The 18,895-nt window shown below is 30.8% G+C and overlaps 1 protein-coding gene across 2 annotated transcripts in view; it reads right to left on the bottom strand.

The window, feature by feature from the left end:
* The window catches only part of dpr1 (defective proboscis extension response 1), a 291,921-nt gene that overhangs the window by 141,353 nt on the left and 131,673 nt on the right, over nt 1-18,895 (bottom strand). For both annotated transcript variants that reach the window (XM_015329152.2, XM_015329115.2), the window contains exon 3: nt 6,423-6,633. In XM_015329152.2, coding sequence (XP_015184638.1) covers nt 6,423-6,633 — 211 coding nt within the window. The remainder of the gene's footprint in view (nt 1-6,422; nt 6,634-18,895) is intronic.

Here is an 18,895-nt window from a genome sequence, read left to right as displayed (position 1 = left end):
TTCGTTTATTAAAAATACAATTAAAAAAATGAAAAGAGGAACTTTTAGAATGTGTTCTAAATGAATTTACTATTATTACCAATACAGTTGGAATATTCGAAGAAATTCGTTAATAATTCGACGAATAAAATTGTACATTTTTACAGATAAATTTTTTTTTAAATTGTTTATAATTGTTACAATTAATCATAATATATATGTTTTTTACGAACATAGATTTATATAAACTGTTTTCATACATTTGATCTCACAGTAAATACTTAAAAAGAAGAAATTAGATAAAAAAAACCACACACAGACACACATGCACATACAAAAAAATACACAGGACACGCATAGAGAGAAATAACGAAGTTCGAAAAAGCAAAGAGCGAGGAATAGCATCGATGCGATTAAACGAAATACGTTCGAATCGTCGTCCGATAGCCGTAAAAGCGAGTTCGAGAGGTGCTTTTAGTCGCAATGAATACGTGTAGCAGTACACGGCAACTGGAAAGTGGATACCCCTTTTACTCAACTTAAAACTCTGAATTTCGTCTACAAGGGAAACGAGCTTTCCCCTGTCTATGTAAAGTAAATATCTTTTGAACTACCATAAACGAAACCTGGTTTTCATTTGTAATCGATGCGAAACGTTCGTCTTTTCTTTTTTTTTTTGGTTTTTATTTTGTTTTCTATCAACAAATTTTACACTGATTATTCATGATCGTATGCGTTACAAATAAAATAAAAAAAACATGTGTGCAAATCACACGTGTTAGAAGTGAAACCTTCAAAAATTTAAGTTTCGAGAGAATGAGACGAATGCACAGTTTCAAGAGTAAGATAATTGTAAGATTTATTTATTATAATATTATTACCATATATAATAAAGGTCACCGGTATGGTCTCTGTGTGGAATAGCTGATAAAAAGTGCACTTTTCCAAATTCAAGCAATAAAAATGGAATGTTGAATGCGATAGTTATAAATAGACACCAAAATCGTAGGATGTTTATCAAAGGAAATATAATTCGTCAGAAATTAAGTAAATATAAATAATCCTTTTGTTGAAACTTAGGTATAAAATTTTTTTTGTTTGTATGGTTTTCAATTTCCCGTTTTTATCTACATTCTTGAGCTCTATAACAAACATTTTAGGATAGACGACATAAAGACATTACGAAAAACATATGGAAAATACTGCTGAACTGAACGAAGGTTCTGGTACAAATGCAATGAGAGATCTAATAGAGATAATCTCTAGAAATGTTTTTTCAACTCTATAGCCTGCCACACTTCGAGACCCTTATTATTTATAACATATCTCGTCTTTATTCTTTGGACCACAAACTTATCTTTTTAAATAGTCTCGTCTAAATAAAGACTTAAACAACGAAAAATTTAAAAAATGCATTGAATCGTATCGCTCTCTCAGCTTATCGAACTATGTACACTACGAGTTTCAAATTTCAGCCCCGTGATAAGCTCCACCGATTCACGCTGGGCGTTCAACATCTTAAAAATGTTATTATTTTATTCAAAAATTAATATAAGTTTCGTAAACACGCAAATATTACGATTAATAATATAATTTTCTTATATGCATGGGTCAGTACATGTCTTTGGATGCTTTTTATAAATATATATAAAAATCAAATTTAATAGACATATTTTGTCTTTATGAATCAAATATATTTTATAAAGAAGCAAAATAAAAATGTGACAGTAATTTATTTGCTTTTGAATGGAATTTGTCAGCTGCTCTTCATGTATCCTACAGTGTTCTCTAATTCTTTTTCTCTGATGTATCTAGTAATCCTTTTTTTTCAATATTTCAGACAATACAATTATTATATATTCTATGTATTTCATAATTATTTATTATAATATTTGCGAAATAAAGAGTTTAATACAAATTTTTCAATAAAATAGAAACATTTTTAAATAGAAATAGAAAAATAGAAAAATAGAAATAGAAAAAAAAATTAGAAAAATAGAAAAGAAATGACACGTAATATATATATATATATACCTTCCAGACTTACACTCTTATACAACTTACAAAGACAGACTTAACATCTTTTTTCTTTATTTCGACCGTCGGTTCGTTTGGACCTTATACTTTTGTCGCATACCTACGTGCTTATCTTTGAATATTTTTCTACCCTTCTATCGCTCGTACCTACAAACAGGTATAGTATCGAAATTATTCTATATGTGTCCACGCTTCGTAGTATGCAGTCGCACACAAACACACACATATACAACCAGGAGCGATAACTACGAAGCATAGCATAAAGAGGAGACCGAGAATAGGAAAAACTATATAACTATATTCTGTCTCATTCTCTCGCAAGCTCAATCCTATATGTTTGCCTCTATTTCTCTTCTTACTAAATATCGTGGCCCTTGCATAGCGGCCCGTCGCTCCGTTGCCTCGCCATGTACTGCTTCGTTGCCTGAACCAGCGTTTCATTTTTTTCAAATCACTCCCTATTCTAAAGAAGTTTTCACTTCAATAAATAAAATCGTACGCCGTTTTAAATGTATGAAAATATTATATCGTTGATTCGAAAGTACCATGAAATATAAAACACAAATTTATAAAATATATTTCATTTCAATTAATCGAGATATAATAAAATAAAAAGAAAAGATATAATATATATATTTGTTCAAAAATTTAATATTCAAATAAATGAAAATATAAACCAAAAAAAACGCAATGTTAAAATAGATATTAATATTTGTGCCGATCAAAAGTTAATAAAAAAAAAAAGTGCTAAAGTATATTGTTTCCATAAATACACACACTCACATATATATTATCAAAGATCAAACGTTAAAATGAAAAAGAAATACAATATCTCGTTTTAACAGATTAATAGTGTATCAATAATTCACATATAGACATATATGTATATAAAAAAAAAAAGAAAAATTGAAATTCAACAATTTTCAAAACTTCTTCTTTAACCATCACCCCCATTTTCTTTTTCTTATCTTATCAAAGAGTACGTTGTACGCGAAGAATAGGAAGACCGACGTTACGGTGAAAATAACGCAAAGCCGCGAAAAAGGAAAAGAGAACGGAAGAACCTGCGCGTTTGAGATTTGCACGGTAAACAAGAGAGATAGAGAGAAAGAGAAAGAGAGATAGAAAGAAAGAAAGAAAGAGCTTTTTGTACGTCGGATTTGTAAAATTGATTCCACCATCGAGTCCGTGTTTACGACGTCGCCCGTTGCACGAACGACAAGCCGTGGCCCGAGGAAAAGAAAGACGATTTATTTCGCGTCAGCTTTTTTCCCTTTTCCCCTCCTTTTTCCATCCCCTTATCCTCTCTCTCTCTCTTTCTCTTTTTCTATACCCCTTTTTACTCTTTTCTTTTTCAACTAAACGCCACGGACGTTTCGCGTACATTCGCCAAACGATACGAAAGAAGAAGACCAGTTCACCAACCTGTTTTCCTCAAGCCTCTTATCGACGACCATTCCCTACTTTTCCTCCCCCTTCCTCCTCCTCTTTTCCCTTCTCCTCTTCTGCCCACGATTCTCTTACTTTTCGATTCGAAATTCACGGACTCGTACCTTTTCCCTTTTTTCTTCTTCTTCTTCTTATTCTTTGGATTTTGTTCCCCTCTTTCTTATCGACCTACTCCTCCTCCCACCATAGCCACCCCTCTCTGTATCCCACTCCATTTCTTCCATCACCCATTTACTTCCTCTTATCTTTTTCCTTTTCCACTACAAGCTCTCATGTTGCCACGAGATTTTAATGTCAATGTACGTTTCGTCTTTTCAAAAAGCTCTTCCTAGCAATCGCAAACAACAGTAAGAAAATAAATTTATGAGCTCTTATTTTGTATTTTCACTTTCATCCTCCCCTATACGAAAGGATAGTAAATTGTATATATGTGGGTATATATGTATATTTATATATCAGCTATTATTTTAATGGTAAGTAGGAAAAGATATAATGATACTTTGTATCGTAAATCGTAGAAAAGTAAATCTTGTGAGATACGAGAATATACGTTTAATTTGTATAAAGTTATATAATACGAGGGAAGGATATTTAATTCATTAGAATAAAATAATATATTAATGTTAAATATTAATATCTTTAGAAAAATTATTCTTTTGTTTCCAAATTTGGATACAAAATTTGTCTACCCTCCATAATCCAAATACATTCGCGTAGTCATTTATTATCCTAACAGTATCTCGGTTAAGATTATGATTTATTATTTAATAACAAATATCCTTAATAAATAAATATATAAATTAACGGGTATGGAAAAAGCATATTTTTTAAAACTTAATTTGTTCTTAAACAAAAACATTGTATTAACTCTTTTCGGACGTACTCAATTTGGACATGGGTGTCGTAGTGATCGGAATTAATTTATATACATATATATTTCATATATATTTTTATTATATATATACAGGTATCCCTTCAACAACACGGTTTCGCATTTACACGATTTACATTTTGCGGGAACCCTCCTACAACACGACATTCTATAAAACTGTTTTCTCTTTCAAAAAACCTTTGTACAACACTGTACTTCTACAGCCACGGCGAGGCTTGCCATCTTAAAGATACAGTGTTGCTGAAAGTATTTCTTTTCATCTCTAAGGCCTGAAAACAAAAGTGTCTCACGCTGTTGTGAACTAAAAACATCAACGTTAAATGCGTGTTGGAAGAAGATATGGCCCTCTTCAGTTGAAATAGAAAACGTGCGTAAATCGTCACAAAATGAAATTGGTTGCATATTAGAACTTGCTAAATCAATCGGAGGCGAAGGTTTTGTGGATATGGCTATTGAGGACGTTCAAGGTTTATTAGTGACAAAAGAAGTTGACGAAGCAGATTTGATGGAAATGATATCCGAAACTAAAAATCAAATCGATCTTGAGGACACCAGCACTGATGAAGATTGTGCAAATAATAAGTTAACATTACCAAAATTAAAAGAAATCCTAGGCTTAGCTGAAAATCTCGAGTCATTTGTCTTGAATGCAGACCCTTACGCAGAAAGAAGCCTAAAATTCAAAAGAGAGCATCAAAACTGTCTAGCTCCATACCGAGAAATTTACAATGACCTGGTAAGAAACAACAAGCAAAGTAATATTACAGATTTTTTAAAGAGGGAAAAAGATGCAAGAAGTTTAGGTGAAGAAAAACATTCTGAAAGTGAAGACGATATCATTCCCCCGAATAAACGTTCTCGGTTGATTAAACTGAGCAGTGACGATGAAGAAATTTATTAAATTAAAGTTGCGTTAAATTAAAATAATATATATTTTTTTATATTGTTCTACATTTATATTTTTAATAAAAATAAAGTTGTTTATTAAAAAAAAATAAAATAATTTTTGTTTTGTATTGTTCCTATATTTATAATTTTTAATAAAAATTAAGTTGGTCATTTAAAAAAAAAAATATTTATTTTTAAAAAGTTTTCGGACCCCCCTTTTTGCATTAGCTCTGGGTCTCAAACAACACGGTTTCAAATAACACGGCATTTCCTAGGAACCTATCTACCGTGTTGTTAGAGGGAGACCTGTATAAATATATATATATATATATATATATATATATATATATATATATATATATATGTAGGGAAATCAATTGTTCTGTATCCGGCTAAGGATATCTAATCTCCCCGTGTTGCCGGTACTATTTAAGATATAGAAGATATTCTTTATTTCGACAAGTATAATCAGTATACAGTAGCAATTCACAATCTCCCACACTCACTCTGACTTCACAAAACGCACGAAACCCGTATCGCTTTTCTGTCACTCGCTCTCGTCGCTCGGTTCTCTCAACGCTCCTCCACGCTCGCACACGCGTGACTGTCCTTTCCTTATAGGTTCACGCCCCCACCCTGCATCCCTGGGGGGATGAGCCATTCTTCTCATCGTTCTCGAATTTTCCCAACGTCCAGCTCGGTCTAATAAACAAATCACCGATATCGCGTGAGAACTTTTTAGGCTCACACAAACTTGCACACCCACAACTTACGCAACTCACAGAAAACAGACCACGCATCGTCTTTCTTTATTTCAACCATCGAGTCCTTTTCCCTTTAGTCCTTCGTCACCTACCTACTTATCCATGTTTACTCTTCGATACTTAAAACTACCCGACATATATATACTTATTATGTAAAATATATAATTGTTTACATAAATATGTAAAATACATATTATGTAAAAATACATATAAAATAATTAGCACGGTTTCTTGGCTGAGAGTGAACACGCGAACTCCGAAAAGGGTTAATAATAAATATTATTCCGTTATTGATCAATGATTCATGATCTATATTAGAAAGAAGTGAACAAGTAATTTATCAAAATTACTTGGTAAAAAGAATAGATTCACCTTGACAAAAAGTTTAACTGAATAATTCAAGATATACTCACCGATGACGTTTAGAGTATAATTCAACGACATCTTTGGTTCGGTGCTAACCTGGCACTCGTAAACCCCGGAATCTCGTTCTTGAGGTGACTTGATCTGTAACGTCCAGTTTTCAGACTTGTCCGGATGGATCACTTGGAACCTCAGATCTGAAGTATACATAAGGATTCCGGCGCTAAGGATATGCATATCCCTCTTCCGCATCCAGGATACCTACGAAGTAAGAGTATGTTAAACTAAACAACATCGATCATTTCTTTTTTTCTTTTCTTTTTTTTTTAAAGCTATACTCGCAGTAAATGCAGTAAGAAATATACGAATCCCCTCTACTGTACATTTAAAACGATCAAATACTCTTATCAGATCAATATTTGGTCAATTAATTGAAAACAATTTAAAAATAATTTGATAAAACAAATATTTAATTATTCAAATGTTCTACAGGTATATAATCAATATGTTTTTGGTTATAATACAGTAGTAAATTACTTTGAAAGGTAAATTTAAATTAAAACCGAGTTAAATTCAACTATTTAAATAGTATATTGAAATGAACTTTAATGAAAGACAAATAATGAAAACATAAAAACTTTGTTTAAATAAATCTTTATAGGAGGACTTATTTTTACTGTAAACAAGGATCGATATCAAACGTATTCGTCTACGTATTTTATCATACGTTAGAGTTTCATATGACATTTATAGGACTTTATAACAAATCAATGAGAGCAAATCAAAGAAAAAAAAATCAAGGAGAGAGAGAGAGAGAGAGAGAGAGAGAGATATCGTCAAGGATTTAATGAACTCGGTAGAACTCCAATGAACGATTCACCGTGTGTGATTTCGTATTGTACAAACGGCCACAGGCTAATTCTGGCATTGCAGGATCACCGCAAAATAGAAGAGGAAGAGAGAGAGGAAGAGAGAGAGAGATAGAACTAGGAGTTTAGCAACAGTAATACTAATCTAAACGAGCGATAGTAGGAAGCTGCTTGTATCAAACGGATTGATCGTTTCTACCAAACTCACGATCCTCATCGATTGACCATGAATGTCACGTTGGAAACTGAGTTCCTTATGAAAGCTTCTACAACCGCTAAGTGAATCCAATATGTGTGATCAAAAGCATCCCACAACATTCTATGTCGTATACCATATATCAAAAGTCTCTATTGCAACTTACTAGTTGTTTGATCGATCTTCTATCACAAGTGTCGATTAATTTGATCATCGTTCAAAATTTATTTTAATATTAAATATTTTTCGATTACATAAATATATTTAAAAAATATGATTGTTGTAGTCGTAGTAATAAATCTAACAAAAGTTTATCTTCACAATTAATGAACGTTATTATTCGATAGAATTATTCGTATTAACAAAATTAAAAATAAAAATTAATAATATAGGGAAAAATTAAAACAAACGATTAATAAATCAAGAAAAAAAAATAAATTCCAATACAAATTAGCCCTGAAAGAGAATCTTTACTTTGTTATTTTTTCAAAGTAAAATATCTCGAGCAGTAAAGAAACTTTCCTTACTCGAACAGCCTTTCTTAAATCAGTATTACATAACACGGTAAACTCTTATCAAAAGAGAAAAAAAAAGTGGACGAGAAATTTGGTGTCTAATAAAGTAAGGGTCTTCTCTCTCACCATTTTTTCTCCTAGGAAGATCCTTTTCAAACGATGCCGGTTGACCTACTGACGACTAATGCGTGTTTCTCATAAGTAAACTAGTATCAACGAGAAACGGTAAAGTCACGGATGTAAATAAAAACATAAAAGTTAGAACGTATCGAAAGTATCGTAGAGAAATTCCGCAAAACTTGTTCAAAAGATAAAGATTGTTGTTTAATTTTGTTGAAAATTAATATATCGGGGTTTTTGAAATCACCATGATTATACGAATCTGATAATTATTTTTGTAAACAACAAAATGATGCAAACTGTTTTTAAATAAAAAATTTTTTTAAATGTTTTTCTTTTTTTATAGAATAAATCTATTTATTAGAATATGTTATATTTATTTATAATTATACTATTATATAAAAACTGTACGATCCGAAATGATCGTACGGTAACTAGCTGTATTCGAATGCGCGCGTCTGATTCTATCGATTACGATTCTAGATCGATACTCGTGACGAATATCGAACAACCACAAGTGACTAGCGAAGCACTAACCTCACCTCTCGCATTCCCACCATATGCGCCCTGCTGGGCCAGTTCAAAGGAACATTCTTCCTTTTTCATCACTGGACGCCTACGACGATACATCTTCAGCACCTAAGGACCATAGAAGCCACATGGAACAAAGGACTTAAGGATTCACAAGGAACAACAAAGGATCATAAGAATTCACCAGGAACAACAAGGGAACCCCCAACCTTTATGGTTGTGAACGTAAGCGAATTCTACTCCTCAACCTTTACGGTTGTGATCGCTATATGTGAGGCGTGCGAGAGGTGAGATCTTTCTATCGTATACTTTTCACGCGAAGTATAATTTTCCGCGTGGCAACGCCACGTGGTAGATCTTCATTATTATATTTTACAAATAACATCCAGGGTTTTTATGTTGCAAGGCTTTTCCCTGACGAGCCAATAAAGCATCGCATCTTTGATTGGCTCAACCACGTGTTTTATTTTACACCTGAACTTAACCCTTTATTCTCCACATCATAGCACATACGTAATTGCCAGAGAACTCTTAACTGAAGAATTTAGGCCCCAACAAAAACGATGTACTTTTTTATATGACTATATCGAATACTTGTATTTTTTGTATTATAATAAAATTTGAAAATATATCGAATTTTATTATTTTTACTTATTTTTAAGACACAATAACTTTTTATTAAATAAGAATATTACAACTGTTTTTTTTTTTAAATTATTCTATGATGTATCATCTTTCAAATAGATACAAGTATTAAACTTACAATTATCTATCAAGAAAATGCAAAGAAGAAAATGTATCGAATTATTTAATTAATTCGATTTAGATCAAATTCGAAAATAAAATGAAGAAGATAAAAAGTTTGTATATATGACGAATCGATAATTGCGTTATCTTCGTGATTAATCATTGGCCAATGATTGGCATTGTTTCAATGTCTCCGTCATAAACGCATACCACATCAATTATAACAATTGCTTGAATAATCATGAATGGATGATGCCTCATGGGCATTAGCTATGGTGCCTTCTCTCAAGTTTAGTATAGCAATATCAAAGGGAAAATGGATCAACTGACTCGCTTTTCTAATCAAACAAGATGACGTTTCTAAGATGACGTTTCTAAGAAAATCAAATGTTGCCATCAAATGTTGAGTAAATACTTATACGTATTGATTGATAATTGATTTAATAATAATCGATGTTTTAAATGATTTTAAGAAAAAATACGTTAATTTAAATTTAAAAGCATATCAATTTAAATTTTAATATAATAATACAATATAACCTCTATTACTTAATTATATTAAATGTACGAATGAATAATTCAAATTTTTTTTCAATAATTAAATCAATTAATATTAAGTTTTACTAATTATTTTGTTTTCTTAAAACAAAATAAAATATATTATTAGATATTTTGTAAAAATCAGAAAAAAATAAGAATCATTTAAATGTATAATTATTATCATTACATCACGAATTTAATTTAAACATATTTTACAAACGATAGAAACACACAATAGAAATAATTTACCAATGTACCATGAAACAAATGTACATACGTATGAGAATGATGTATTGCAAATTTACGGCTTCCTATTTATTGAAATTAATTGAATTTTCTTTATATGTAGACTTTATAATTAATAATATTGTTTGGAAATACAATAAAAGAAATATATGTAGCATTCTCTTTTGACAGAATTCGTTAGATCTACATATGTGTCTATGTGTGAGTGTGCAAACGTGCATTTAATGAAACATTCCCGATTAAAATAATAACATGGTTTCTATACAAAAGTAAATATCATATCTATCCTTTCCGATGGTTAATTATTATCGATACGATTATGGAATTTCCATATTTTAAAATTTATTCTAGTTGATCGTGCGTATCTTTATTTTCAGGAGAAACAATGATTTCAGTAAGAAAATGAAAAAATTCATTGGCAATTGTAGCGAAATCGAGAAATACGAATTTTTTCAAAACAAAAAAAAAGATTTTAGTTGAATTAATTTACAACAACAAGAGAATCAATTTTAATCTAAATATACAACTAGTAGTATAATCGATTTATCGAATAGTGGAATTTAAAAATATTTTAATTCCAAAGTAATGAATATCTATGATACTTTTCATCCATTATATATATAGCAAGTTAATTGTCTTTTCTTATATATTCTTCTTTCTTATCTCCACCATTTTTAATCAGTTAATTAAAGCACTCGTCACGAAGATGTAATTAGATTCGTGATAAAAGACTAAAGTCTTATATTATATATCATCTTCTTCCTTACTTCTTCTAATAAAATGTTCCGTCTTCCATCTTTCGGTACTAATACTTTATTATTTAAATACATCTCACTATGTTTATAAAAAATAAACATAATTGTAAAATATAATATATATTATATTAATTTATTTTTTATTACGTATACAAATTACCTAATAAAATTAAATATATTTCATTTACTTTCTAAACACCGATACCACATATCAGCTTGAGTATTATAATTTTTTTTTACAAAGAAACAAAATAAAATTACAATATAAACAAAATTGAAGAAAATATGATGTTTCCTTTTTTTTCCATACGCTCAATTATTCATGTATGCATATAGAACGTATGTATGTATAAAATTATTATAAATTTAACTATTTGTTAGAACGATTCGCAGTTATGGTTTTGTTGGCGTGTACTGTCTCACCATGTTCTACCAATTTGCATGTAATTTCTGTGCATCGCCAACGCTTTTCGTCTGAATATTCCGAGAAATGTACGGAAAACGAACGACATCTATATGCGTGCATTTGCCTATGCAGTGTAGCATTTCCACGGTTTCTACAACACCACATAAGATACAAACTGTACTATTCAAAATAGCTTAATTGTACGTTAGACTGTTATCTGATGCTTTCAAAAATATTCAACATGTACTCAAATTACAAATTAAATTACTACGCGGATTGTTACATTTATATTTAATGCCTTTTAAACAAATTTGACAGTTTTTTTGAATGGTCAGCGAATCATATCTATGATATAATATAAAAATAAAATTGACCATTCTTTGAAAAAAATCTAATTTATTGGATAAAATATTAAAATCTCCCTCTCTTTTTGTTTCTTCATTTTTTTTTTTGGTTCTTTTTTTCCTTTTTCGTGGATGTATTTACAAATAAATTTCTAAAATTTTAATAAAAAGTTCGCGAGTATACATATATATATATATATATATATATATATATATATATATATATATATATATATATATGTTATTTAAATATCGCCACTACTCTATATTTTTCATTTTCTCCCAAACAAAAAGTGCGTATGATCGATTTTCGCAGTATATTAAAATAAAACGACGTAAACCTTTTATTTCGGAAAATTGATTTTCCCTCGTCAAATTTTCGAATGACTTTGTTAATCCTGCGAACGGGATTGTTCAAACGAATTTTATTCAAAATCTATAACAAACATCTGAATGTAACAATGATGAACGAAAAAAGAGAGAAAAAAGGGAAGAAAATTGAAACATTATAAAATTGAAATATTATAAATTCAAGCATTAATCTTTACATGGACCATTAATTGATATTTCAAAAGGTATTGTTTTTATCGTGCAACGAGTTTGCACTTTTTTTTTTTATTTTACGTTGGAAAATGAATGCGTCTGCTTGACTTTAGCAGAAGCTTTAGGACAGGAGGAGTAGAGTGGGTGGTCTGTGAGGTGGGGTTGGATTGGGGGATGGGGTTGAGACGTTATCCTTCTCCGAAAACAAAACTAATTTCAACGCAGCTGCTGCTCTGCGGCGTATTCATCATCCAGGATCCAAGACGCTCCCGTAAGAGCGTCATTCCTTCTAATGCCTTTCTTTAAAATCTTCTATAACACCACTTGATGGTTTCCATCAGTATGCTTAACCCGTCCGCCTAGAAAATGTCCTCGAGTTAGACAGAATCTATATCTATAAAGGTAACGATATCTATCGCGTTTAAACATAAGCTTTATTATTTACATATATATTCTTATATATTACGTTTATATTTATTGAATTAAAAATTATTTATTACATTTTCAAATATTTTTTTTTTTAATTATTTTTTATACGAAGATACTAAAGTATTCTCGTTTATAATTAGAGAATTTATATTAGGAACTTTTCGTATTTGTAAATTTGGGTATTTATTAAGATTCGTATCTCAAGATAATATAAAGAAACTAAAAATGTTTTTACAACTCTAAAGATAAATTGTAAAATATGTGCTCATTAGTTTAATTTGAATTAAAAAATAATACTAATAAATTATTTTATGGTTAAACGATACAAACAAAATATTATGAAATATTATGAAGAAAATAAAAACATTAAAACTATTTTATTACGTTGATAGATAATTCGTGTTAAAAGAAAAATTTCATCAAATTTCATCGAACGGTTATCGAAAATGGAGAGAAGCTATCCAACTGATATTAGATATTATAGAAAAGTTAAGAGGAGCGATAGATATAGATAGATCCTTAGGATATTCTCGAAATAATTTCAAATTGGGGGGAGTCTCTTAGTCACGTAACTTATGTAAGACTAGTTCTGAACTTAGAGAAGATGTTCACTCAAGCGCTAAGTATAATCAGTTTCAATTCCTACCACGCGGAATAGCGTCTGATTGAATGTCTATGAATACAAGAGAAAGAGAGATAGATAGATAGATACAGCGATAGAGAGAGAGAGAGAGAGAGAGAGAGAAAGAGAGAGAAATTTTATCTATTACTTAGAAAGTAGTTTCTTATAAAGAAAACTATTTGGTCGATTTCACAAATATCTTACATCTGGACAGTTTAACACTTTTTATTCTTTTACTTAATTCTTTTCTTTGATCAATTATCCCTGACTCAAATACGCATGGAAAATAACTTATCGAAAATTCTTTCATATTTTTTTCTCTTTAACGTTGAAATTATTAAACTCGTATCAAACGTTTCTATCACAAGCAAGCATTTGTTAGAGATTAGAAATATTTTCACGGATAAATATGAAATAATTCTTATTAATTTTTCACGCACGATTGATTACATTACGTACGAATATAAAATCATAAATTATATTTAAACGTGTTCATTTTATTTTTTAACCTATCGAATAACATGTACTATTACTTTAATATATTACACGAGAATTTTTTAACTTATTCCACGCGATAAAGAATGAGAATTTGAAATTTGTGAAATTCGTTCTAGAAATCCTTTTCTTTTTTTTTTCTTTTTTTTCCTAAAATACCGTAATTCCCACTTCGAATCCTTTTCTAAGAGAAATCTAGCTAGGTTGAATAACAAGTTCTATTGCAAGAAAGAAAGATAAAGTAGTAGGACTATAGAGTAGAAAAGAAGTGATGCGGGAGCGGGAAAGGAAGAGGGAGGAGGGGGAAGGAAAATGGGAAGAAAACGGGGATAGGGAAAATGGAAAAGAAGGAGCATAGGATATCCATAGGCGACGGACCACTTCAAAGAGAATTCTAACTCGGAATTAGGGTAGAGAGCGGAAACGGTTTTGGTGGAGCCAAGGCTCTTCTTGTTAAAGTAAACCGTTTCCCACAAGGAAGAATTTTCAAGCCGAATTTCGAAAATCGAAGAACTGGTTCTTTGCTTCATTTTCATCCTTAAATCCTTTTCTTTTTGTTTTTTTTTGTTTTTCTGTTTTTCTATTTCACTCTCTCTCTCTCTCTCTTCTCTTTCTCTTACTCGTTCATTTTATAAATAACAAGTAGTAGTAGTATATAAAACGAGACGTTTGATAAATAATAAACAAAAGAGTATAAAACAATCTTAAATATTTGAAATAACATTGGTTCCTGAGAATTCATTCGAACAGTTTCGTATTATTCCTAATCTCGCGATAATATTTTCAAGTAAAATATATATATGTGTGTGTGTGTGTGTGTGTGTGTGTGTGTGTGTTTGGTGATTATATAAGATTGACGGGAAATAATTTTCTGGGAATTTCTTCCATTCCGAAACTCGAGAGAGAGATAGAGAGAGAAAGACAAAGATGATGAATACGTACCAATCAAACACACAATACGATATGCCTAGAGGAAATGAATTTGGAGATAAGTTGGGCAGACATGAAACAAATCGAGAAAATAATCGCTATGGCGATTCATCAGTTTTAAAAAAAAGTTATCACGCTGCTCAATCGACGGAAAGAAAAGTCTTAATTAATTTAAAATGGTCTCGTGGAAGTAAAAAAAAAATAAAAAATAAAATAAAAAGGCGTGGACAAAAAAATAGTAAGGGAAACTAAAGAAGAATGAATAAGTGGGTGAGTGAGTGAGTGAGAAGAAGAGAAAAAAGAAAATATGATGAAGAAGTAGAAGAAGAAGAAGGAAAAGAACGGAAACGGAAATAAAAATGAACAAGTGAGATGGTACGATTAGTAAATAGAACAAATAACCCCACCGGTATAAAACTTTTATTATCTGTGCATTTTTTTCATTCCTATCTTCTTACCCTTACCAGTACCCGTAGAAGATATTTGTACGCAAATCCAGACTGAAGCTATTCAAGTTTGTCGGTATGAGAATGAACGAATTGATGAAGAGAGGCAGAGAAAGAGAGAGATAGACAATTGATGCAACACGATATAAAAAATTTCAACACAATGCGAATAATTTGAATAGAAAAGTTCCCTGCCAGGGAAAGACGATCTTTTTTTTCATCGTCTTAACATTTGAAAGATCGTTGAGAGATGAAGTTTCACTTCACTACTAACAGATAATAGAACGTAATCGGTGTGTTGTTAGTATAGTAATCTCTAATCTCAGCAAGAGACATTTTCTCTTTCTTTTATATATATCTCTTTCTCTTTCTTTCTATTCATTCGTTCTTAGGTTCTTAGAATAATAAAAGAAACAAAGATGAGACTACATAAGACAAACCATTTTCTCTAACCTTTTGATCCTAATTTAAAATAATTACGACGAATTTTAAAATGCGTCCAGTTGAAAAGTCATAAATTTATACTCTTGTTCCTTTTTTAAGATCATATTATTATAATAAAATTTTTCTACAAAATTTAAAAAAAAAGAAAAAAGAAAGTCGTAAAACGAGTAGAGTATTTAAAACTTGGTAAAAAAAGATACAATCTAGTCGACCTTGACCCTAAAGTGGTATCCCAGGATCTTTTTTAATTTTCCACCTAACACTTTGGCTGAAACACTTTCGTATAACTCATATTTCACATTTTCTGAACTAGACAATCTCTCTCTCTCTCTCTCTCTCCCTCCGTAATCGGTAATAAATTCCAAAGAAGAGGCAAAAGCTACGCGTCAACGTCAAAAGGATTTCCTCTTCGTAGTTCGTGAATATTCTCTCTCTCTCTCTCTCTCTTTTCTTTGAAAGCATGAAAACGTCTCCGTAATGCTGTCGTTTTACAGTAGGAGTACCATCCTGAGGGCTTGCTGCTTTCGTAGTATATACACATTCGAGATGCATAGTTTCGTCAACGATGTTTTCTCTTGCTCGGATTCTTCTCGAGCATCGAGGTCTTCTTCATCGACAAAGGCTTACAGAAGTGCACCGGACTTTACCACAAACACTGTTCCTTGTTTCATCGATCGAGTTTAGAAACGTTGCATTAACTAAAACTCAAAAATGATATAATAAATTCAATCCATCCCCTGAACTTCCACATTCTTCTTCCAATGTCTAATATAAATACGAAAATTATAAAAATTAAAGAAAAAATAATTATAATAATATTTAGCACCATATATTAATAAGAAAAAAAGTTGATCATATATTTCCATTGAAATAAGGAAATTATTATTAATAATATTATCGTAAGAAAATCAATATATTAATTTTTCTAACAAACCTATTTCAACAAATCAATAAAAATTCATTATAGTATTATTGCATTAGGAAAATCATTACTAATGATATTATTATCATGAAAATCTTAATTTTCGTTCAACATTCTATTACAATGTAAATTAATTCATTTTCATATTCGGCAATAGATATTTTTACATAGTCCTTATAATCACAGTAGTGACAATGGATTAGGATAACGTAATCTGGAATGTCCACGTATGAACGTGACTCGGATAATTTTCATCTAACGAACGAATCAACGAACGAACGAACGAATGGACGAACAAACGTAGGTATCGATATTCTCGAGAGAACGTAGCTACGATCGTTTGATCATTGAAAATCGATTCGATTAATCATTCCCGAAACACTGTCCGAAAGCATCGACAAAAGTCGATATGTTATTTGCATTTCATTGGATCGTTATCGGGGGAATACAAATCGAGATCTCTTCTCGCAAGAAAAGATATATGCCGGATACAGAGAGAAATAGAAAAACAAAAATATTAAAAAAAAAAAAAAACTAGAAAAAAAAAAGATAGAACGGTTAGGATCAGAGACGAAAGAAGAGAACATTGTACGAAGAAAAGAGAATCAAGGTTGAACGAAATCTTCGATTTAGCCTAGAAGAAGTAAAAAACAGAGAGAGAAAGAGAGAGAGAGAGAGAGAGAGAGAGAGAGAGAGAGAGAGAAGCAGGAGAATAAAAGAGAAACGGGTTGAATCGATAGGTGAAAGAAGAATTCTGCTTGCTAGTAGTTTCTAGTCGCTTCGTTCTCGTAAAAATGAACGCCAGTATTTTCTGCGTAGGTAAATTGGATTGGCAGTTTATTGGCAATATTCGTTTGCGTGGCGTAATGCCAGATCCGCGTGTACGTTTCACTATCGACTAAAATTTTCTACAATCTCGTTCTTTCTCTATACCTATATATATATATACTAGTATGTACAATAGATATAACACATGTACACGTCACGTGTATTCTTTCCTTCTTAATCTATTTTTCTTTCTTTCTCTCTATCTTTTGCACATAGACACTTTCTGTCTCAATCTATCCCATTCTCGTTCACGTTTCTTCTTTCACTAGTTTCGTTTCATTTTCACTGTCTCTTCGTTTCTATCGCTGCAACCCCATTTTCTTCCTTTTCTCGCAAACATCGAGGGATATTCGTTGAAGCAAACAAACTCTTTTTTTTTCTCTCTGTCTGTCTGTCTGTCTCTTTTACTTCTTTGTTTTCTTCGTTATTATACCTAGTTGGGATTGATAGATCGATGCATCAAGATAAGAGGGTCTAGGATTCGGAGAACGTTTCAACGTCATTCCAAATCTTTCATCATTTCTTTTCCCTTTTTTTCTATTTCTTCCTTCTTTTGTAATCTTTATCTCTATACCGTTTCTTCGTTCCCTTTTTTTTCGAATTCAATCGTGAGAAAGCATGAAAACCATTTCCGATTGTCTCTGATAATTCTTAACAGATGAAACTACTAAGCCCTACTGTCCTATCAAATTCGTGATAGCATCTATTTATTCTGACTGTTAAACGAAGTTTGTAGTCCTAATCGACAAATGGATATATCCGTGTACTTGTGTTACCAATGATGTTTAGTAACTTGAAATAATAGTAACCTGAATCGTAGCGGGTGAGAGAGTCTATAGACTTATTCTTCTTAGTCGATTAGAAGAGAAATCCTTTGACTAAACAAACACGTATAAAGGATGATGAACAAGAAATACGTTCTGGTACATATAGTGAATGGCAACAGAACACACTTGGGCCGATGCGTTTGACCAATAGCATCGAAACATGCTTACGATGAATTGCTATTTTCTTCAATGAAATAGGCTTTCTGTGTACCACCAATGTAAAACGATAACTAACGATAGTACTATAGGGCATCCATTAACGAAACTATAGCAAGCATATTCCAACAACGTTTCTAATCATTTTGCTCTCAAGCAGTATGCCACTATTCTGACGATGTTTCTAAATTGTAATCCAAGAACGATGAATACCTGGTTTATATAGTCTATCTTTCATAGTAATTACAATTTTGATAAATGTTATTAAAGTACTAAAGTTTTAGTATTTACAGTTACGATTAATCATGTATATAATCTTATCCTATGATTAATATGTCTTATTATGCATCATTTTCTTGAACAATATTTTCTAATCGAATGATATTTTGGTAAGTGATTAATAAATTATAGAAAATCAATTGTCGATATATCACTATTGATATTAATAAAATTATTTGTTTGTTAAATAAATTGTATTTGATAGTTTCAACATTTATTATATAATATAATATAAATAATTTTCACGAATATATATCAATTTATATCTTAAACGATTTTTTGTTAGAAATTGTATAAAATAAAATAGAATTTATTCGATATTCTGTAAGATTC

Source organism: Polistes dominula, unplaced genomic scaffold (assembly GCF_049000335.1).
Source record: "Polistes dominula isolate Pdom_NZ unplaced genomic scaffold, Pdom_raw_medaka contig_15, whole genome shotgun sequence".
NCBI lineage: Eukaryota > Metazoa > Arthropoda > Insecta > Hymenoptera > Vespidae > Polistes > Polistes dominula.
This window is presented reverse-complemented; position numbering and strand designations above follow the sequence as displayed.